At 44.1% G+C, this 22,140-nt stretch overlaps 2 protein-coding genes across 4 annotated transcripts in view; both read right to left on the bottom strand.

Annotated features, from left to right (window-relative positions):
* Window positions 1-631: 631 nt before the first annotated feature.
* Window positions 632-3,954, bottom strand: ACKR1 (atypical chemokine receptor 1 (Duffy blood group)). Its single transcript, XM_054563371.1, has 2 exons — window positions 2,100-3,954; window positions 632-1,661 (listed from the first exon to the last, which is right to left on the bottom strand). Exons 1-2 carry the CDS (start codon window positions 2,118-2,120, stop codon window positions 717-719), a joined length of 966 nt encoding a protein of 321 aa, XP_054419346.1. The 5' UTR covers window positions 2,121-3,954; the 3' UTR covers window positions 632-716.
* Window positions 3,955-5,801: 1,847 nt separating this feature from the next.
* CADM3 (cell adhesion molecule 3) overlaps window positions 5,802-22,140 on the bottom strand; it is a 28,501-nt gene continuing 12,162 nt past the window's right edge. The window contains exons 2-10 of one of the 3 annotated variants that reach the window (XM_054563368.1): window positions 16,839-16,940; window positions 14,658-14,798; window positions 14,004-14,156; window positions 13,198-13,335; window positions 12,742-12,912; window positions 10,433-10,523; window positions 9,869-10,038; window positions 7,127-7,252; window positions 5,802-6,106 (exon numbers count right to left, since the gene is read on the bottom strand). In XM_054563368.1, coding sequence (XP_054419343.1) covers window positions 5,988-6,106; window positions 7,127-7,252; window positions 9,869-10,038; window positions 10,433-10,523; window positions 12,742-12,912; window positions 13,198-13,335; window positions 14,004-14,156; window positions 14,658-14,798; window positions 16,839-16,940 — 1,211 coding nt within the window. In that variant the 3' untranslated portion in view covers window positions 5,802-5,987. The remainder of the gene's footprint in view (window positions 6,107-7,126; window positions 7,253-9,868; window positions 10,039-10,432; window positions 10,524-12,741; window positions 12,913-13,197; window positions 13,336-14,003; window positions 14,157-14,657; window positions 14,799-16,838; window positions 16,941-22,140) is intronic. The other 2 variants (XM_054563369.1, XM_054563370.1) reach the window with 2 other exon arrangements.

Here is a 22,140-nt window from a genome sequence, read left to right on the forward strand (position 1 = left end):
CAGACAGATGTACATGTGTGCATGTATGCACACACACAGAGGGATTGAGGTCATCATGAGGAATCAACCTCAGAGAGATGACTCCTAGGCATTGGCTTCTAGATACTTTGATAGGTTCCCTGGATGAAATGAGGTACCAGGATGTTTCTCTCCACATTTCTCACCATCAACCTGATCTCTTAAAAAAGCCAGTAGGTGTGAATGAGACAAAAGGCACAAAGGAAGATAGAACAGTGAAGACAAGGAAGAGATGTCATGCTCTGGGCTCATCTTCACTCCTCTGCTTTGCTTTCTCTGGTTTCTATTTTTCTTTCACTTATTCTCTGTAGCAATTTCTCTTTTTTCCTTACCTTCTAAGCTATCTCTTATAGTTTTTTAGGTTTAGCTGCTCCCTTCACACTCTTGTCTTCTCTCTCTTCCCCCATGGAAGAGATGGCAGCAACCCTACACCTCCGGAGAACACTTGTATGCCCAGAAGATGTTTGTATGTTATTCACTTTCTCCCCAAGCCAGCCAGAGAAATAGATTTTACCAGGACAATGTCAAGAAATGTCTCTCTTTCACCATTTTCCTTCTTTTTCTCTACATCCCCAGATAAAATAAAATAAAATAAAATAAAATAAACACCAGCTTTATAAAAGCAGTGTAGACTTTAATTCAGGTTGGCAGGTAGAAGAGAGCTAAGATTTTCCTTCAAGGGTTTCCAGATGAGAGGACTATCTTTCTGGGAGAGGTAAAGAGGGCATGGAAGTATGAGTGGCCTGGTAGCAGAACAGGGCCAGGAGAAAGGGCGTAGCTACACAGTGCAGTATTGCCAGGACCTCTGCCAGGTCCAGCAGCAAGTCCAGAGCCTGCTGGGCTGGACATGATGCCAATACCAAAATCTTGGATCTCACTAGTGAGTCCAATCCCCGAAGCATTCCATGAGGCCACCAGAAAATGAACCAGACCCATAAGACATTAACCCAGGGACATGGCCCCCTGTCCAATATCTTTTTCAGGCCCTTGGCTCCCAATAAACCCAGTGGCAACAGGATAAAGATGGCAAAACAAACAGCAGCATGCATAAACTGCAAAATGTCCTGGCTGAATATCTGGATGCAGAGTCCATTGGAAGTGTCACTGGTCAGGGTGACTGGCAGCCCCAGTAGGATAGCCACTCCCCAAAGTCCCACAGTGAGCCCCAGGGTGAGGCCTGGAAACTGGTTTGTACTCAGTATGGGACCCAGGCAGGCATGACAGCCTATCAGCAAAGCTTGGGCAAAGGCTGAACCATACCAGACCAAGTGGGCCAGGCGGCACAGGTGGATGTTGTGGGCACCTCTTAGCATGGGTGCCAGGATGGGCACTGAGATGCTGAAGAGGGCACTGCCCACAGCTAGCTGTACAAGGATCTTCCAGCCAGGACAGGGCTGCCAGTAAAATAGAGGCTTGAGAAAAGCAAAGAGGACAGCTGTACTAGCAAGGATGCCCAGGATACTGGCGAGGATGTAGAAAGGCAGTGAGGACTCATCCAGCAGTTTACAGGAATGGCAGGGGGCAGCTGCTTCCAGTCCAGCGTAGTTATAGTCACCAGGTCCGTAGGAATTATTCCAACCAATCCAAAACTCATCTTCAAAGGTAATGTTACTCGAGTTCCCACCAGTGAAGGAGGAGTCCACCTGGAGGATATCCCCAGAGGGGACAATCAGAGCATCTAGTTACTCCACTGAAGAGTCTCTGGGGAACTAAAGGGAAAGGGAAAGGGAGAAGGACAAAGGGGAATGTAGGGCTGGAGAACAAGGAGTCTGGAGGAGTTGGGTGCAGTGGGGATGATGGAAAAAGACCACACAGTTGAGATTCAGGAGCCTGTGGAGAAGCAGGGTCATGGAAGAGCAAGGGAAAGACAGTGGGCAGGGGGAAGGTCCGAGGGAGGGTAACCAGGGGCCTGGATGTAACTGACTGAAAGGCAAATGAGGAGAAAAATAATGGGGACCTAGGAGGCTGTGGTAAGGAGAGACGGAAAAAAAGGAAGGGATGAAATAAGGATGAAAGCGGTATAAAGACAAAGGGGTAGTAGTAGTTAGAGGTGGGGGTTGTGGGTCCCGCCCCACACTCACCCGTTGCAGACAGTTCCCCATGACACTGCTGGACTCAGGGCAGGCAGAGAGAAGGGCTGGGATAGTTTTGTCACCTGCTGTGGTTCCAAGATAAGTGCTTGGGACTAATGAAGGCCATGAGTTCTGGGCAGGGCCATGGGGTGGCACAGGGAGGGGCACTTTCAGGAAACCTTTACCCCACACCCATTGCCTGCCTAAGCATCAGGCCCACATAGGACATCGGGCCAAGGCTTCTTGTTTTGAGGTTAGATTTCACTGGCGGAGACCTACACTTGGGAAAGGAAAAAGGTGGGGACAAGCAAATGGGTATTTTCCCAAAAGTGGAAAGGGATGCTGGAAGCCAAGGGGCTTTCCAGCAAGGATTTTAAGCACAAGGAAGGAAGAAGGGGCCAGGAGTCAAGTGTGAGACAGAGATAAGGGGCATGCTGGGAAGTTGGAGGGGAAGGCAGCTGATGACTCTCACTGCTCCTCTATCCCCTTGAACTTGAGCCAATGAAAGATAGGTCAAAAGTCAAGTGTTTGTGAGAGGGAGTATTAGTGGTGCTATGGTTGGATCGATGAGATGCTGACAAACTGAGGAATATGTGGGTGGGCATTCTTTGTATATTAGTCTGGGTGTAAGAAGGTGCTTATTTATCTGTGTGTGGTTGTGTACTGTATGAACACATCTAAGGCAGGTATCTGGCTATGAGTCTGGGTGTTTCAGTGTGAGAGGGAGGGAGGGCTGCATAATGAAGCTACTTCAGGGGAGCAACTGGGCATTCGCCTCATCATCTATGGGTGCAGTGAAGATATCTTTTATAGCAAGCAAAACACATGGTCTGACAAGCTAGAGCAGGCTCTGGGGGCAATGGGACAACATATTCTCAAATGGGCCTGTTGACTCTGGGGTAATTTCTATTTGTATTTCTGTGGGGAGTACAAAGGCTGTGGAACTGCTGCATTGGCCTGGTATCTCAGCACTGTGTAAGTTTCTTTTGTGAATAGAGCTTCTGCTTCTCCCCAACTGGCTGACAGAAAGGGTATCTACCCTGTAGGTAGATCCCCCTAAGCCAATAAAACAGCTCTTGGGTAGCCCCTTTCTCCCCAGTTCCTTTCCCATGACCTCTGTTGATTCATCCCCCCTTCACCCCCAAATTTTTTTTCCTCAGTTATGGAGACTTTGTCTGGATATTTGGAAGCAGTGTGTCATGGAGTGTCCCAAGTCAGAAAGGCAAGATACAGAGGCCTGCTTAGGCAACACTGTTTCATTTATCTAAAAAAGCATGTGATGCTTTAACTCCAATTCTGCCAAGCAGATCCTTCCCATTCACATAGTAGTGCCTAGAGGTCAAATAGAAAAGCCATGTTGCCAAAGAATGGGAATCCTACAAAGACCATCCCCTTTTCTCCCAGGGTGCTAGCTCCAGTTTCAGGTTCAACATGACGGGGGTTGGAAAATGATTTGCAGGGGGGTCTGTTGAAACTGTCTTGTAATGATGGTAGAGGCATCTTCACTTTCATCTCCCCCTTCTCCAGTCCTGCCTGACCGAAGGCAGTGGGAGCAGTCAGATGCCCCATCCCAAATACCCTCTGGAAAGGAAGGACCCAGCCAAAGGGAGTGAACACACTTCTCTCCCTTGGAGAGTTATATTGTATCCATTCAGAGATGCCCTTGGGAGTGGCCTGGTGAGGCACACACCACCCCCAAAAGTACCAGGTGCAGGGGATTCCAGCAAAGCAGCCCTTAAAACGTATCCTCACAGGAGCAAGAGCAGCAAGAAGGAGGCAGCCGAGCGACACGGTGATCCAGATATATTGAGGGTGCCCCTCTGAGATTAGCATAGGAGAGTTAGAAAGGTTATAAAGATACACGATCCCCTCCCTGCTCCCATCCCCACCCCCCACCCACAGACAGACACACACAGCACAAGGGCCCCTCTCCCCCCGCCCCCAGTACAAATATGGCTTCTGTGTAATATGGACAGAGTGATTCAGCTCAAAGACATAAAGTCACTTTCCCTAAAGTGGGTGCAAGGAGACAGAGAAACCAACAGGCCTGGGGCCCTAGGCTGCCTTGCTGCTTTAAGAGGAGGGAGCCCTGGTTTAGAGGGGTGCTGCCTGTAGTGCCCAGGGCCCTAACCAGATGCTGGAAGATCCACAACAGTATTACCTGAACTGAAGGGGTGAACAGAGCTACAGAGTGCAGCTGCCCCCATTTTGCACTTCCCTGGGTTGTCATAGGAGGGAAAACATGTTGGAGGAGGGTGACAGTGGTGCCAAGGGGCATCCTGGTTCTGAGGCAGGGTTGCTCGCTGCACATGGAATGAGTGTGAGCAACTCATCTCCATGGCAACCAGCTCAGGCCACAAAGGAAGTCAGAAAATCAAAAGGACTGGTGGAGATGGGAGGGAGAGAGCAAGTTTCATTCCAGCCCTCAACTCACTGGGTACAGACAATAGGGAAAAAGTGACAGCAGTTGGTCAAGGGTCAGGGCCAGGGAGAAGCATGAGGGGTGCACAGTAAAGGCTGTGGCACTGACTTCATAGCTCCAAGAAGGGAGATTGAGGCAGAAGTTTGATGCTCTGTATTTTAGGGTGAGATTAGATGGACAACTGGGCACAAACACATCCTAGGACTGTTTTCTCCATGACAGATGGGCACTGGGGGTGGCAAGGATACAGCAACCTCCCAGGGTAGGTACCAAGCGGGCTAAGAATCCTCAGCTCCCAAGGCCTTCCTTTACATGTTCCACAGCCCACTCACCTGCCTACGACCTGCCTCACTGCCGCTCACACACACAGATGTGCATGCACACACACACACTTGCAGAGTTCACATTACTTTCTTCATTTGGGCAGGAAAGAGCTTGGTACAGTGAAGCTCAATTTAGTATTTTTGTGGTTATCCCTGCCTGGCTGCTGGGGAAGGGAGGGAGGACTAAGGGGTGGCTTAGGAACTGGGAGGGGTGAGAGGAAGATTGGTGAATAATGCCATAAATGGAGTTGTTACCAAGCGACAACAGTCCAAGGGTTGGGTGAGAGTGAGGGACCCCTGGGCAGAGAAGCAGATGCAGTTGGGCATGGAGCAGCACCTCTCCCACAGCTGCTAGAGCAAGGAGGGGTAGTCTTGCCCTGCTATTCCCCAAGGACAGTCCTGTGTAAGAGTCTTGCTTTATATATCATAGAGGTAAGGGGTAGATGGGGCCATCTCTGCCATTCTTTCTCTCCAAATCTACCCATTCTGGCAGGGAACCACATCCTCCCCACATGGAAGCCCTGTGTCTCTGTGTGGCTGCACGCCATCTGCAGGTCAAATCTCCTCAAGTATCCCCATTTATCCCTTTCCCACTGAAGGGGAACAGGAGTATCAGAGAGGCACCTATGTATCTGTCCACAGCTCCAGGTATGTGACTATCAGCAGAGGAAAGGTCAGTTCCTGATCACAACCTCCCTGTTCCCAAAAAAGTCCAGGAAGCCACTCTGTTGCAGAGGATGGTGGGCTGGTGAGAGCCTCCACCAAACCAGCCCTATTCCATTCCTGTCCTTACCCCTCACCCTCATTCTCCTCTTAAAGCTTCAGAATTTTTGCCTTCTTCACCCCAGGATCCCTGCGCCTCCAGCCTGAAGACAAATTTGATTTGGGATTGTTACAAAAATAATAATAACCCAAACTCAAAGAAGCCACAGAAAGGGCTGAGGGCAACCCTCCTTCCCCTCCCCGCCCTCCCCATTCCAAACCGAGTACAAAACTGCACCCAAAGCAGACATTCTGTACAAGGGGTTGGGGGAGAACTGGGGAGCAAGCGGGAGGTGTGGCCCTGGGGTTGCTCTGTACAAGTCCAAGTTGCTTATGGCCCGAGAAGTTCCCATGGGGCCCCTGGAGGGGTACAGGAAGTTGGTGGACACCCTAGATGAAATATTCCTTCTTGTCGTCCCCGCCTGACTGCCCGCCTTCTGCGTTGATGATGGCTGTGTCCGCATCTGGGGCATCGTCAGAGCCTTTAGCCTCATGTGTCAGGTAGGTTCCTGGGGAAGAATAGAGGCTCCTCTTCTCAGGAGCAGTTTCCAAACATCTGAATCTCCCCTTGCCCACTTCCCCACCCACACATTCATAGCTTCATCCTGCATTTTTCTCCTGTTTAGAGCTTTCTTCCTCCTCACATGACCTGATTGCATTTTGCTGCCAATATTCCTCACCTGACCACACCCATATGAATTAATGAATTCTGCCTTTAATTAGAGAACCTCATCAATGATACAGGCAAAAAGTAATGGTGTGTATGTATATGTGTGTTTGTGTCTGTATGTGCATCTGTGTGCCTCTGTGCATTGGTATGTGTATGTGCACGTGTATATGTGTGTGCATGTGTGTATATATGCATGTGCATGTAGGTGTGCGAGTGTATTTCTGTGTGCATGCATGTATGCATGTGCATGTATGAATGTATATGTGTGCATGTAAGGTGGTACAAGGGGAAACTGCCATGTCAGCTCCATATGAAATGTAGCTATGAGCTGGCTAGCACTTGATAAGTCAGTGTAGTTTGACTGCAGCTGGAAGTTATAGCAGAAGGGGGGCATCTGAGAGAAAGGCTTGTAAAAAGAAGGTAGAGAGATATTGTGCATATAGAAGAGAAGAGAAAGGAAAGGAGATATTGTGGAGACCAAGGGAAAGGAGATCAAAGGCCAAGGAAAATGAAGTAAAACAGAAGGGAAGGAAGTGTATAAAGAAATGGGAAGAAGATGCAGAGTTTCTCAGTTCTCTGCTTATGGCAGAATATCCTTGTGGCAGAGCTGCATGGAAACAGCAGCTTACTGAGTGAGAAGGTCTTAATTTTACTGAATGGTGAACAAGTGGTGACCCTCTTAGGAGGGACCATGGTGCTCCATTATTAGAGAATTGCCTGCATTCTTCTTTCTCAAACACTCAGAGCAGCTGACTGGGTCTCCAAAGGCCATTCTGGCAGCCCGCTCCTACCTATCTGCCTCTAACCCATTTCCCTACCCATACCCAAGTTCTCCTTATACTTCCTTCATGCATCTGACCTTTGTGCCGAATCAGGTAGTGGCCGAGGAAGATGAGCAGGATGAGCAGCAGAAAGACAATGAAAGCCACAATCCCACCAATGATGGCGTGGTATGTGCTGGAAGACGAGGGCACTGGACTGGGGTCTAGAGGGCAATGCATACAGTCAGATCTGGGAAAAAAAACCCTAATATTACAGCATTTCTAACCTGGTCACAGATAATCTTACACAGCAGAGAAAACAGACTAACATTAGGAGAATGGAGTAGCATCATTAAACAAAGGGGGAATGTCTTATTTTGTACTCAATTTTCTTACACAGTGTGTGGAACATAATAATGTTTATAAAAATTAATGTATTTGTGAATAAATAGATAGATGGCCTCCCATTTAACCCTTTTAGTTGAAGTCATGGCACTGAAGTTTGACCTTAACCAAATGAAAGATCATTGCTTTAATGTTAGATCATCTTTTGAAATTTCTCTCTTGCTCTCTTTTTCTTCCTGTCAGTTCTTTTCTCTATTTATATACTTTTTATTCTAATTTCTAGGTTATCAGAGCACTCCTTCCTTATCCTCCAAGCCCTCTTACTCTTCTGTTCACTTGATACTCTGAGATGGATTCTTTACAAGGGCTTCTGAACCAATTAACCCATTACCCTGAGATCAGATAGAGAAGGAACAGTGAAAAAACTGATGAATTCAAGAATTAGGCACTATGATGACACCTCACAAGCTATGGTAGACTGTGACCTTTTGTATAAAGAAGAGTGTTTCTTCTTGGTAGAGGAGTTTAGAGTTCCAGCAAAATCCTAGTCCTCTGGTAAGTCTCATCAGGAGGATCTGGAACTGCATTTTCACTTCCTACCATCCAAACATTTGTGGGAAGTTGAATATTTCCGTCACAGAAGTCCCACCTTGCTGCCTCCAATGATGGCCAATGTCTCTGCCAGCTCAGATGGGATAGGCACATTAAGAACACTACCAGCCACATGGCAGTGTCTCAAATACCTGAGAAGACACTGCACAGGTCCAGGATACAGTGCTGATGTATCCAACATTATACTCACCATAGATATGAGTCTCCCACCCATGGGAGAACTGTTTTTCTATAGACTCAGCTTGACTCTTGATGCTTCATTAACTCCTTATTATATATTTTGTCTTTCCTACTTTGCCTCCTCAAGCTTGATTAGGCCAGCTTTTCAGTTCCCTGCTTGTCTACGACTTATTCAGAAAGAAAATATTTATGTTCTGTTTATGTTCTTCTTGGGAGAGATGTAGAGGATGGGCCAAGGGGATACATGATTTGATGGGGGATGTAATAGCATAAGTTGGAAGAAGGGGAATGAAGGTACCCGCTCTCTTTCTCCTAGGGAGAAAGTCATGAGAACAGCACACATTAAAAATAATCCTGGATAATTATTCTAGAGACTAAGTAAATGGAAATTCCCTAGAAAAACAGAGGTTTCAATGGCCAACATGACCTCTAGAGTCATCCATGTTAGGCCCCTGTCTCTAGGTGGAACACTATTTAATTTCACTCCAGGTGGGTGGGAGTCAATACTGGTAGGATATTCTGGCAAGATGCACTAACTCATTATACCACCAGGTGTCAGCACTGGAAGCAGTCCAGATTAAGAGGACTGGCTTTCCAACACAAAGCTGGATCAGAAAGAGGCCAACTACAGAGCAGCAAAAATTTCTCTCACTGCCAATCATCATCGCAGTTTGTCTGGAGAGATCTGGGGGCAGATACCATACCTGTAGGCACTGTCCTTGCTTCAGGCATCTAGTTCTGTTTGTGGTGCTGAGACAGTCCCCATATGCTGAGGTCTGCCCTGGAATCAATCACCCGTCCAGACACCCTCAGGTCTCTTGTCCCTGGGGGGCCTGTCGGTGGGAGAACTAGTGTTTTTCCACAGACTCAACTTGAGTCTAGATGCCTCATTGACTCCTTATTATTTATTTTGTCTTTCCTACTTTGTCTCTTCAGGCTTGATTAGGCCAGTTTTAATAGGAGTTTCACTCAAGGGAGCCTCTGATGTCCCCCGACAACACATTTCCCTATTCTAAGGAAAAGCTTTTAAGACTTTTTGATGTGACGCCACTGTCACTAGGATTTTCAAAAAAAAAAAATCTCCTGCTCACTTTCCATAAAGGGACTTCTGTTTCAGCCTGTCTTCTCCTGAAATGGGATTTTGTGGTTGCACCTTTGGGAAGAACTTCAGAGAAGAAGCATCATCTATTTCCTCTAGAAGATATGGCATCTGAGAAAATATCTGACCATTCTCAGCAAAGTACAAACTTATCTCCATCTTCTGCCTGGACCCAGGTCTGCAGGAAGGGAGATGAGAGCAGCAGTATGCATCCGATACTAGTCACAAGAGAAGAAACTCTGAAAACAGCCTGTTGCAAAGGGAAATGCATCCACACCCATACTCGACAGGCTCTGGGGCCTCTACACACAGAATTGTCATTTTTGCTGCCCAGTGAGTTCAGGGGTTGGAGGATGGTGTCACTTGAGTCATTACTGCTAAACAAAGGCCGATGGGAGCCCTCCATTCTAGTGATCTTTCCTTATTGCACATTCCAGAGTAGATCTGGAGCTGAGTCTTCAGGCCCTCAGTGGGGAGCTGCTGTCCTTTTAGTCTGCTCCAAATCACCGTCTGGGGGTGCTCTCAAGTGACAGAAAGATGAGAGTGTAAGATGGACAGAGAAGGGGAGAAGAGAGGTGCTGGAGGAAAACTGAGGTGGGCTCACCGTTCACATTGAGAGTATAGTAAGCCTTGTAGCTGCCCATGTTGCTGGTGGCCGTGCAGCCGTAAGTGCCGCTGTCACTCTTGTTGAGGAAGGGGAAGATCAGGGCGCTCTCCTGGGTTATTTTCAGGGGTGGTACACTGCCCTCCTTCTCCCATAGGTACTGCTGGGGGCTGTTGATTGTTCAGAAGAGAATAGGTCAGGGCAAGAGGGAGACAAATATAACTGGGAGCAGGGAAGTCAAAGACTGTTTGATGAAAGCTCAAGAAGTTATATAAGCCAGAAACACTGAGCTGCTCGGAGAGAGGGGGAAGTTGACATCTTGGGGTTAAATTTGGGGAAAAGGGGAATTTTCTAACTGTATCTTGTAACTTAGTTCCTTATGGGAACCAAGAACTGAGCTCTCCCCACTACTGTTGCTTTTCAGGAGAAACAGAGGATGAATGTTGTTAGTGTGAGGGAAAATGAGAGGCTCAGAGAGTACACAGGAGATAGGAAGACATTATGTGAAGATTACAATCTGAGAGTATGGACTTGTATTAGATGCCAGGAAAAAAATCTTCTTACACGGGATTGCCACGACCCTCACAGTGTAGCAACAGCTTCTGGCCCTCGCGGGGATGTAGAGGATCTGGTCTAATCTTCGCCGTTGGTGTGTCTGTGGAGAAGGAAATGGTGTCAATGCAAAACTCCCACACTGTTCAGATCATCTTGGTCTCAAAATCATTCTGTTACACAGTACAGCTTCCATCCCTAAATGCCTCAGGAGTCCGAGAGGCTGTGAATAGAAACTTTTCTCCCCCTATTTTTTGTCAGCAAATGTGTGGAGGACTGGTACTTCCACCTCATAGAATAGGGTTCTGAACAATCTATCCTTGGCAAAGACCCAACAGATGTCTAAAAGAGAGCTGAGAAGAAGTATCACTAGTTCATCTGTGCCTAGCACACTACCTAGTACATAAATGGAACTTAATACACATTTGTGACAGCACAAATATACTTGAACTTGATCATTTATTGAGCTCATAACCTCTCAATCCTCTCTGTTCTGTAAGGGAGCTTAAACTGGCAGCAATGCTTGAACGGAAAAAAAAACAAAACAACAGCATTTTTAGTGGTCAGTCCAAAAATGAAGTGAGAGCTTTGAAACAGCAAGAGATTGGGATCATCTTTTAGCTGCAAAAAGGGACTGACACAGTATGGATGAGCTCTGCAAAGGAATAATGGCATCTGCTACTGACACCAAAGGGCTGCTGAGGAGGCTAGGTCCAGATGGATGCATAGAACAATACAATTAGATGCTGGTTTAGAACAACAGATAAAGACACTGAGCTTCCCCTAAGGATAGAACTAACCTTAACAACCAGTTAATGAACATGTTTCAGTCAAATAAAATAGGACAAAGAGAGTCAGGCCAGGTGAGAGAATGGGTGTCCAGGAGCCTCGCAGCCATAGAAACCTCTAGTACAGTGCCTTGAGTATAGCATTTGTTGACTGACTGGTGGTCACAATTGGGCCAAAAAGCTCCCTGAAGAGTAATTGCCAGATGGTCTAGTACCTAACAGAAGTCTTTGGGGCTCAGACTGGGGAGGACCTTTCTTATCCCTGGCCAAAGCCCAGACTTGGGGGAAGAAGCCCAAGGGCAGGGGCTTCACCCTCAGAATTAATAATCAGAGAAAAAATTATTTCAGCAATAATTTCAGCAATTGATTTAAATAGCCCTGAAGTCAGTCCTATATATTCTACAAGAAAAGACTAAGGGTTTTAGTTATTTTAGAAAAATAACAAAACTTTAGATGAGTTAGAACAAAAAATACATTATTTTACAACTTTAATCTTTAACCTGTGTACTTTATTTTCTTTCCCCCTTGGTTCCTCCACTCAGAAAAGTTCTTTTTGAAAATTTCCAAATTTTCTCAGGTGAGGAGAGAAGTTCCCTGTTCATACTCAAGGCATATTCCATGGAGGGATGAGAATATTTGGAAAGGCTAGGAGTAGTGAGCATAACAATAGCCATTTGGGGTCAAGAAAAATCAAGAGCTGTGGTAGACAGTAGAGAACTATAGGAAAAGGTCTGGGAATAATGATTGCCAGAGAAATTGTGTTTCTTATAACCTGTATTTTTTTGAAACCATCATAAGCTAGATCAAGAGGAAGCCTTAGTGATCTCCATGTTCATGTTCTCATTTAGCAAATAAAGAACCCAAACTCAGGGAGGATAAAGTAATTTTCTTAGAATTACATGGCCAGTAAGTGGTGGAGGGCAGACTAGAACTTGTGTCTTCTGACTCCTGATTTGCTATAGTTACAACTTATAAGCTAGTTGCATCATAAGACAGGGGTTGGTAAATGTACCCATTAGATCAAATCCTGCCAGCTACATGGTCCAGTAAATAAAATATTTTTAAAACACAGCTACGTTTTTTAAAAGATTTTATTTATTTATTTTTAGAGAGAGGGAAAGGGGAAGAGAAAGGGAGAAATCATTGTGTAGTTGTCTCTTGTGCGCCACCTACTGGGGACCTGGCTCGCAACCCAGGCATGTGGAATCAAACCAGTGACCCTTTGGTTCACAGGTTAGCACTCAATCCACTGAGTCACACCAGCCAGGGTGATAAACACAGTTACTTATTTTGTTTACATATTACCTATAGCCAATTTCCTGCAAAAACAGCAGAAGTAAGTAGTTGAGACAGAGACCATACAATGCCCAAAGCCTAAAATGTTTGCTATTGGGGCCTTTACAGAAAAGTTTGCTGACCCTTCATCTAGTCCTATTACCTCTTGTCTCATTTTGTTTTTACCAATCCACTTTGTGCCTGTTCCACACCCCATCTCATACCTGATCTGTCTTTACCCACAAGCCCATGACATACATAAAACTTCAATGCGTTGAGAGGTGGATCTGTCAGCTCCATTTAGAGATTCATGGTTCACAGAGCATATGATGTCTGCCCCATCGTCCTCCCGGGTAACCTGGAATGTCACTGAGCTGCTCACAGTGAAGGTTTTACCATTGGGATCTTCCTGTATTCGGGTTGGTTCTCCTAGAGGGCAGAAACAGACACATACACAAACACATACACAGAGAGTATGCCCTAACAGACAGATATTGTGTGGGCCCCACTGTAATCATAAAGAAGGTGAGTTTCAACGTAGACAAACTTAGAAAATTATGAAATGGATATGTACACACATACACACATGAGTGTGCATAGAATGTCATTCTGCTTTTTCCTTCTACATCATGCCTTGTGTGCACATATGCATGTACCCCTCTTCCCCCCCTCAGTACCACCTTCTCCTATAACCCCAAGGCAGGAGAAACTTACCATGAAGTTCTTGCTCACCCTTTCGCCAGGTGAGATGAGCTGCAGGTTTGCTCCCAGAAGACTGACAGTTTAGAGTGGCTGTCTCCTTTTCCCGTAATGATGACTTGTAGCCAGTGATTATGGGCTTCTGTGGGATTCCTACCATGCATAGGGGATGGCCAGGATATGAAGAAGTGGCCATGAGGTTACACTCAGCTCTCCCTACAGAGATGGCCTCTTGGGGGGGCTGGCTACCTGGGTCCTACTTTAGTTTATGATGGGGAGAAGACTAGATTTTTTTTCTCTTTGATCTCCTCCCTGAAGACCAGAAAGAAAGATCTGGGAGGAGGAGGCATGTGACTGGGGAGATATACCACATCTGAACACAACTGAGTGGCCACAGAAATAGTGTGAAGCTCAGGGGAGCAAAGAAGGAAATTGAAATATAAAACAAAACATAGAATGAGAGTGTGTAAGAAACTGGGGTACTTAACTTGGATATTATAATCATACATTGTATACACCTCCCAAGTTTTACTCACATAACCTTGGGAGATAGGTAGAACAGACATTATCATCTTGTTACATGTTAGGAAATTCAGGCTCAGAAAGAGTAAGATATTTCTCCCAAAGCAAATGGTAAGCAGAGGAGAAATTATTAGAAGTCAGTGCTCTTTGCATTTTGTTCCATTGCAAAGGAAATAGAGGCTGAACTTTTTCAAAAGGCTTGGAGTGTTGCCTGCCTCTGGGCTCTTTCAGGGACACACCTAGGGAGGTTTGTTTGTACAGAAGCCTGCTGCAGTGACTCTGGGGTTTGGGAGCCTCACCTAGCACAGTGATGAGGGACTTGGCAGTTCTCACTGGCATAGTGAAGATGGAGCAGGTGTACTCGCCCTCATCCGCCAGGGCCACGTTGCTGATGCTGATGCTGAGCTCATGGGGTGTGGATTTAACCAGCTGAATCCGATTATCTCGAAGGGCTGGGGGGAATTGGAAGAATGTGAAGCAAGGCTTTTACTGGCACCCTTCATGTTTACCTTTATTCCCAGGTCAGCTTTTTTGGGGGGAGGAGGTCTAGTGTGATTAAGGTCAGGGGTAGAAACTGTTCCTGAGTTTTGATAGTCACTAGGTCATTCAATTCCTTTCCTGGGCCACTGGGAACAGTAGCCTCAGAGATACCCAGAAAAGTAGGTTAGATCTCAAGGGCTTCCTTGTGAGACATAGGTCAACACTTAGATCAGCTGTCTTTTATTCATCCTTTGGGATAAAGTCACCCCAGGACCCTATAAGACCATGCATGGCCTAAGTCAGAGCTGTAATAATAAAGCTTCTCTGACTCAAATTGAGGAACCAGTGTAATGTTGCTTCCTCAAATAGCCATACCTTCACGTGTCTCAGCCTCTGCACTATAGCAATACTTCCTCTCAGTGCTGCAATCCCCTTCCCCAGCCCATGGTTCCCACAGAGAGAGATAACACTACCTCTCTTTTCCCCAAAGTAAAGAGTCTGCTGAGCAGGGTTAGACCACTGCAGGGATGAGTCCTCATGGTCTTTCACTTGGCACTTGAGCACCACGGTGCCACCAGCCACCACTGTCTCATCAGATGTCCAGGGCTGACTGTCTGCAGGAGTAAAATAGGGTTACTTATTTTACTCCTAGACCATCCACCCATTTCTAGACCAAGCCCTAGCCCCTCCCCCCACTTCTAGGCCAAAGTCCATCTCATCTAATTCAGACCATTCAAGATCCAGGTCCTGTATCTCAAGGCATCATGGTGGGAGGACAAGGAGTAAGGAACAGACCTGGTGGTAGGGGACACTTATATCCTCTTGTTTTGAATACACAAAAGAGCAGTCACTTGTTGAATGTTTGCTTCATAAACTGACATGGCCACAAACACTTAGAGGTGTAAAGGCCCTCCAAATTTACACTTACTACTTCACATGTATCTTTTCTGATAGAGTTCTACCATTCACCTTTGAAAACACAGATATACATCTGCCATTCTATGTTTCACCTCCATGTCACCACCTACCTATATGAGCAAGAACAAAAGCAGTTGTGACTCATAGTCCCAAAACTAAAAGTGAGCAAAAGGCCATGCCAGCCCTTGGATTACACATTAATTTACACTAGAAGTAGCTGATAAAACTTCAAAACAAACAATGATTTTTAATTGACACAGATTTTTTAATTCCTCCAACAATAACTTCCTTTCACTCTTTAGCTCCCTTAGTATATTTCTTTGGTATTAATACTACCCACCTCCCCACACACAAACCAAATGACCATCCTAGTGTTAAAGAGCAAAGGATTAAGGTTTTCCTTTCCAAGTGGTGGAAATGTTTCCTAGTCACTCTCTCCTTAGACAAGCTAAAGACAAGCTAAACAAACAAACAAACAATAAAGGACTAATAAGGTATCATATAAATGAGCCATTTGAATTCCTAATGAGCCTTTTAGTCAGGTGTAACTGTGAGCCCCTTGCATCCTCCTCTCAGTATCATTGCTCTGTTTTCCCCACAGCATTGATTCTGATTCCCAATATTGATTTCCTTATCTTCAGGACTGACTTTCTATTACCCAATAGCACTGACCTTTACAGAACTAAAATAAACAGTGCCTTCCAGCTTTGCTTCTGAAATATCCACAGTATTTGTTCTATGGAGCCAAATTACTTAACCAGCATTATTCTCCTCTGAATAGGAAGCCAAGAAATATATTTTCTACATTCCTGAACTTAGTAACTTAGACAATCCCTATGTTAACTATGGCACTGACCTTACCTCTTCCCTGTCTGCTTATTTTTTTCTTTCATGGTCACCACAAATCCATCTCCAACAAACAATAAGCACTCCTGGCAGAGAAGGTGCACCAAGGTGTGAACGTGGCATGTGCTAAAGTTGATATCAATATTTCAGGATAGCTGTCTCCAAATTAAAGCGCAAAACTTGGCCACTAGGTTTAGTGTTTAGAATTATAAAAATTAGAACTAAAAGGGATCTTAGGGATAATGGAATCCAATTTCCTCTTTTAAAAAATGTAGACAATGAAGCAATGGAGGTGAAGTGATTGCCTAAGATCATTCTACTTATCAGTGATTCTAGTTAGGACTAGAACTTCACTCTTCTGATTCTCAATGCAGTACTTATTTCATTGGAATGCCCCTCAAGTAATCATCTAAAGAGAATTAAAACTGATTTTGAGATTAATGAGCCAGGGATTGAGCTGGCTGAGTAAATTTGAAGTGAGATATTTCTTAAATATCTCAATGAAAGGTTTGGAAAGCCTTTCATTTACTGCTAGCTATATACCAATTTTTCAGGAGTAATTCCATTGTCCTTGGTTCTTTATGAAGATTTCTACCTTGACTATGTCTTCCAGAACCTCTTTATTCTTAGCAATACACTCCTCCTGGAATCATTTTACCTTTAGACAAAGGAGTAGAGGATACAGAGGTCTCTATATTGTAAGGGAAGAAGGATTAGATACTAGAAATGTTGGTGCAGAACTAAGAACTACAATGTCAGGTGAAAAGGAGAAAGAGCTGTGTGGTAATGAGAGGAGTAGAATACAGTGTAAAGGCCACATGAGTGGGAGATGATGTGAGGATGGTTGAGGGCACTGAGAGATACCGAGATGAGGGTGCCTGGGTTCTCACCTTGACTGACCAGCATGTCAGGACTGCTCCAGCCTGTGGAGCTGATGGCCTCGTCGAGTGGAGCCAGAGTTCCCAGCTCCAAATCCTGCTCCTGCCAGTAGCCTGGGGAGAGAATCTCCATCAAGGATGAGCCCTACATCCTTGCTGCTACAGTTTGGTATCTATACTTTCATTGTTGGAGGTGGGGAAAGGTAGGCCCAAGAGAACGTGGTTTTCTTATAAAAAGTAGAGACTAACTAAAGTACTGAAAGAGGAAGTTAACTCTTCCTCCCAGGACTGAATTAAAAGAGGATACTAAGTTTTATCAGTCAATCGTATCATGTTGGAGTCAAAAGAAATACTAGGTATCATCTAGCCCAGTTCTCCCACTTCACAGGTGAGGATAATGAAGCATATAGAGATTAAACACGGCATGGTGGAGGTTACTACAGAGAAAATGAAAGATAACCAAAGACTTTCATTCCTTTTCTAGGATTCTCTCTGCTAAACTCTATAATCTACTAAAATAACTATAGGTTTAATAATTATAAAATACTTTCATATTAAATGTGTTTTAAAAACCTGTAAAACTAGCACTCCTGTATTATCATCATTACTACTTTGCAGAGTGGAAACAGAATGAAGTGACTTGCCTAAGGTCAAGTAAATAGAAGAGCAAAGACTAGAAATTAAATGTCTGATCCAAATCCAAAGCTCTATTTGTTTCAGGTAAGACTCTACCATGGTAAAAAGACAGATGATACAGTGAGGGCAGAAGTTACCCTCACCTTTCCCAGGTTGTTACCTTCTATTGGGTGCCCAAATTCTCAAGTTTTCCTTCACCCTCAGTCCAACTGCCCACGTTATATCACTGACTCTGCTCACTCCTCTGGCAGAACAAATCTCTCTCTTCCTAGCAGGTAGCCCATAAACAGTTTTGTGATTTTATAGTGTCAAGAGCCTATTTCCCCAATTCAACTTGAAAGGGTGAGGGGATAAAGAGATAGTCCAATGGAACCTTTTCAGGGTCTCCCTCCATAAGCACAAAAATAGCCAATCACAGTGCACAAAATTCAGTGAGGTCATAGGCTGCTGAGCTGAGTTCTGAGCTGGTACCCATCCAGACCTGAGTTCTGGCATAACTTCAGTTGTGGCAGTGTGCTTGCTTGGGCAAGGGGGTGGGGGTGGAGGAAGAAAGGACAAGAAGGGGGCAGGGCTGGGATCTAGGAATGTGGGGGGAAAGGGCTGAGTGACAGTGGTGCTAGATTAAAAAGCTAAGTGGCATATGGGCTTAAGATCCATGGAAAAGAAAAGGAAGAGGAAGAGAACTGCAGAATCAGAAGGGAAAGAAGGGAGAAAGGAGAAGGGAGAGGGAGGAAGGGAAAGGGGATAAGGAAAGAGAGAGGTAAGGAAGGGAGAGTTAGAGAGATTCCATGTGTTTGGAGAGGAGTTTAAGAGAGAGCTCTAGGGCTCTGCAGGCCTTCATGGAGATGCCCTCTCCCTGGACTTCCTCATAGACATGGTCTTGGAGATTTAGAAATTACTCTTCTCTCAAAAAGAAGTGTTGATGGCCAAATAGGAAGGAAAGTAAAACAGAGAAAACAGAAAATCTCTAACAGGCTGAAGGAAGTAGGCACAAAGAGGACAGGGAAAATGTTGATGAAGAAAGGCAGTGATGATGAGGACATGCAGTAGGAAGCCAAATGGTTGTGCTGAAGTTTGGAGTGGTGGAGAGAAGTGAGGAGCCAGAGAAGGCCAGTGCTCAGCCCACAGTATTGGAACGCAATGCACAAAGTAATCACTAAACAGGCTTTTACTCAAATGAAGAGAAGAAATAGCCATCTCATATCTTGGCATAGGACTTTTAGTTTGTAGAGTGGATTTTCAATCATGAAGTCATTGAATAACAAAACAACCTTAAGAGATAAGCAGCCAGATATAATCACTTTTTAGAGATGAGGTTTAGAGAGGTTCAGGGACTTAGCTAAAGGCACACAAATGGTACACCTCTCAAGGATCTTCTTTCTTTCTCTGATAGTGCTCTTAAAAGTTTTCAACAACTTTTTATTCTTACAGCATTTCAGCCTATTGTATTGCAATTTACTTGTTTAGTTATCAGTCTTCTTACTTAAACTTTGAGTTGCTTGAGAACATGGGTCTTACCTTGGTCATCTCTGTATCTTTAGCATTTATTTCATAGTGGGCTCTCAGTACATTTAATTAGTCTGGTAATTCATTCCATCACAATTGGCACTGTGCTATGTCTATTCCTAAGCAGGCTGAGTATGTACTCTGTCCAACAGAATGGATTTAATCCTCACTCTCCTGCTCTTTCTTTCTTCTGTGCTTTTTTAATGCACTCTCAGTTCTGTTCTGCTTGCTTACTTTCATTTCATCCCTTCCCTCCTGCATCTTACTAGCATTTTTTTTTCTGTGTAGGCTGAAAAAATGAAATGGTGATATAGGTCATTTCAGCCAAAATAAATTGTTTGGGTGAGGGGACTGATAACTAAACAAGTGATCTCCAATAAATGTCATAACTGTAATATACTTGGTACATTGTCTCTGTAGGCTCTCTAGTTTATAGTGTTTTAAGAAACTGCTTAAGAGGTAACTGTTTCATTTTCCACTCTGGGAGTGACATTTCTCTAATTTAGAGAGATACTTAAGTTTTCTTACTGTTTTGGAAAGTTGTACTTCTGTAATGATAAATTCTAAATGTCCACTCTGTGGGAGCAAATGAGTGATTATAATTATATCAACAGAAACAAGGATAAGTAGAAGAAATTATTATCTGTGTTGTGAAAGGCTAGTGCCTTCTTTGGATTTAGATCATGTCAATCATTTATGACATCAGCACAATTCCACCAATGGATTCAGAATGGAAAGGAAAATCTAAAAGTGCCATGAAAGGGCCACATGGACTTTGAAGTGGAAATAATGAAAACTCTTCGCAGGAAGAGTCTATGAAAGGAAATGCAGACATTGAAACCACAGGACCATTAATGAGAAAAATGAAATGAGAAAAATGAGAAATTTTTTCTCACATAAAAGAAAAATAAATGAGGAGACTTCTTGTCATATCGTTTCCCTGCTCAGAAACCTTCACTAAACTCCTGTTGTCTACAGATCACATCCAGATTTGTTAGCCTGGATTTTTAAGATCCTCTACAGTCTGAAGCCAATGTACCTTTCAGCTTTGTCTTTTCTTTACTTCATTCATGCCATACCACAGATATATGACTCTATTTGGAATTCTTTCTGTAAACTCTTTGCTTTCTTGCACACATCCTCTTTCCTATAATAATTCTATTGATAAAGCCCTTTACCCACCTTCACACATCCAAGCCCTATTCATCCTTAAAACCTATTTTCTGTGCCATCGCCTTCAAAAATTCTTCCCTATTTGACCCAGGTGAAAATGATTCTCATGTCTCTGAGTTCCAATAATTATCTGCCTTCCTTAAATTATGCATCTCTACTCTACTCTACTCTGTACTGCATATGTGGTTTCCCTCCAAAATTACACAGCTTGTGCAGGTAGGACTGATATCTAATTCATTTTTGCATTCAGTACTGGCCCTAATATAGCAGGTTACATATATCGATAGAAGGTGCTTAGTAAGTATTTGCTTAATAAAGGGAACAAAGATGCTGATCATTTTCTACTCTGAGAACTAAGCTCAACATCTGACAGTGAAGAGGCAGTAGCAAACAAAACATGGTAAGAACAAATACGCAGAAAAAGAGGGTCACCCATCCAGGGCCTGAAGCTCTAGAGGTCCAAAAGATGTTGGGAATCAATATTTATCGATCACCTTCTGTTTCAAGATCCAAGCTAGGTGCTCTATACTCATTAGTCCAGAACAACCCTTTTAATAGGTATTATTATGTACATGTTAAGGATGAGTTAACTAAGACTCAGAGACTAACTAAGGCTCAGAGAAGCTAAGTAACTCACCCATATGATAGATTCAGTAAGTGTTGAGATGGAAAGGGCTTTAAACTTAGATTTTCTGACCACAAAGCCCAGCCATGTGTGTTTCTGAACATCTTCACTACACTGCCTTCTTTCACAAAGCATGCATTCTGTGTCTGTGGTTGTGGGGCAGGGATTAGCGGGGAAGATCACTTTCTGCATTGCTGGACAAGGGTGGTTCATCTAAACAGTATTCACAGCACTCACCTGCAATGTGATTTAAAAACAAAACAGTGTAGCAAGTTGGAAATGGGTGCTTGTGGTGGTATTTGTGCAGTTTGTACTCACTGAATTGCATTTTTAGTTATATTTATTAATATATCTTCACCTATACCCTTGAGGGGCTATTTGATGCACCCTTAAAAGCCTTACAATGTGGGATTCAAGTTAACAAAGCTACAGATATGTCCAGTTAAAAGTAATGGAATCCCCTCATGTTTTCATAGCACTCTAGCACCTATAAACTAACATTATCTTCCTGTTTGCCCTCATTTGTCTTGGGGGTTCTGAATTTTCGGTTTATCTACCCATGGGTTCCAGTATCTTTAGAACTCCCATCATTTTAAAGAACAACATGGCAATTCAACTCACTGATTTCCTTCTGATGGATTCTTCATATTAAGAGTAGCAGAGGTGGGAACCGGAAATTTACTAATGTGCCTCCTTTAAGCAAGAATTGGCACCTGTGATTCAGTTTTTCACTCATTGCTGAGGACCTTGCACATAGTAAATGCTCAGTAAATAGTTACTGAATAAATAAATGAGTGACTAAAATGAGTAAAAATGTATTATGTCTACAATTTAAGTGATGCTAGTAGGGAAGTCTATATGCCAATATAACCCCTGATTGCAGGGTTTTTATATCTTTCTTAGCCTGACTGTTTTGGGAATCTAAGGTACATTGGCCTGAGGGTCAGTGGCACACAGTGCACATTTAGGATGGTGGGGCAAGGGGAAGGACACTCACTCCCACATAACTGTGGCTATCCATGCCAGTGCTTGGGTCCAGAGCCCAACTTCACAGACCAAAGAGAATCAGCTCCCTGAGTAAGAGTTGATGGTGATGGTGATGATGAGTCAACATTTCTCTAATTCCAGAGTTAAAAATACTCTTCATCTTAGCCTACTTATTTCTCATGACTACTGTGACAGGTGGGTGGAGGAGTGTTATCTCCAAGGGAAAAATACACCAAGAGCTGTGGCCCAGAATGCTAAAGGGACACACTTTTGCAGTGATTTACCCACTCCCATGCTGGGCCCACTGGCCAGGCAATTTCACTGTCATTTTTTTGCCTGATTTCAGTCACATAGTAAATTTCTGTGTCACACACTGAAGAGAATAGC

This window comes from Pteronotus mesoamericanus, unplaced genomic scaffold (genome assembly GCF_021234165.1).
Source record: "Pteronotus mesoamericanus isolate MK-2021 breed Mesoamerican mustached bat unplaced genomic scaffold, CSHL_Meso_final scaffold_705, whole genome shotgun sequence".
Classification (NCBI taxonomy): domain Eukaryota; kingdom Metazoa; phylum Chordata; class Mammalia; order Chiroptera; family Mormoopidae; genus Pteronotus; species Pteronotus mesoamericanus.

Excerpts from the sequence above, each read along its gene's own strand:
- ACKR1 (XM_054563371.1), bottom strand. The coding sequence starts at position 2,120 with ATGGGGAACTGTCTGCAACGG. Across the intron at positions 1,662-2,099 it reads TGGGGAACTGTCTGCAACGG|GTGGACTCCTCCTTCACTGG; the intron begins GTGAGTGTGGGG and ends GATATCCTCCAG.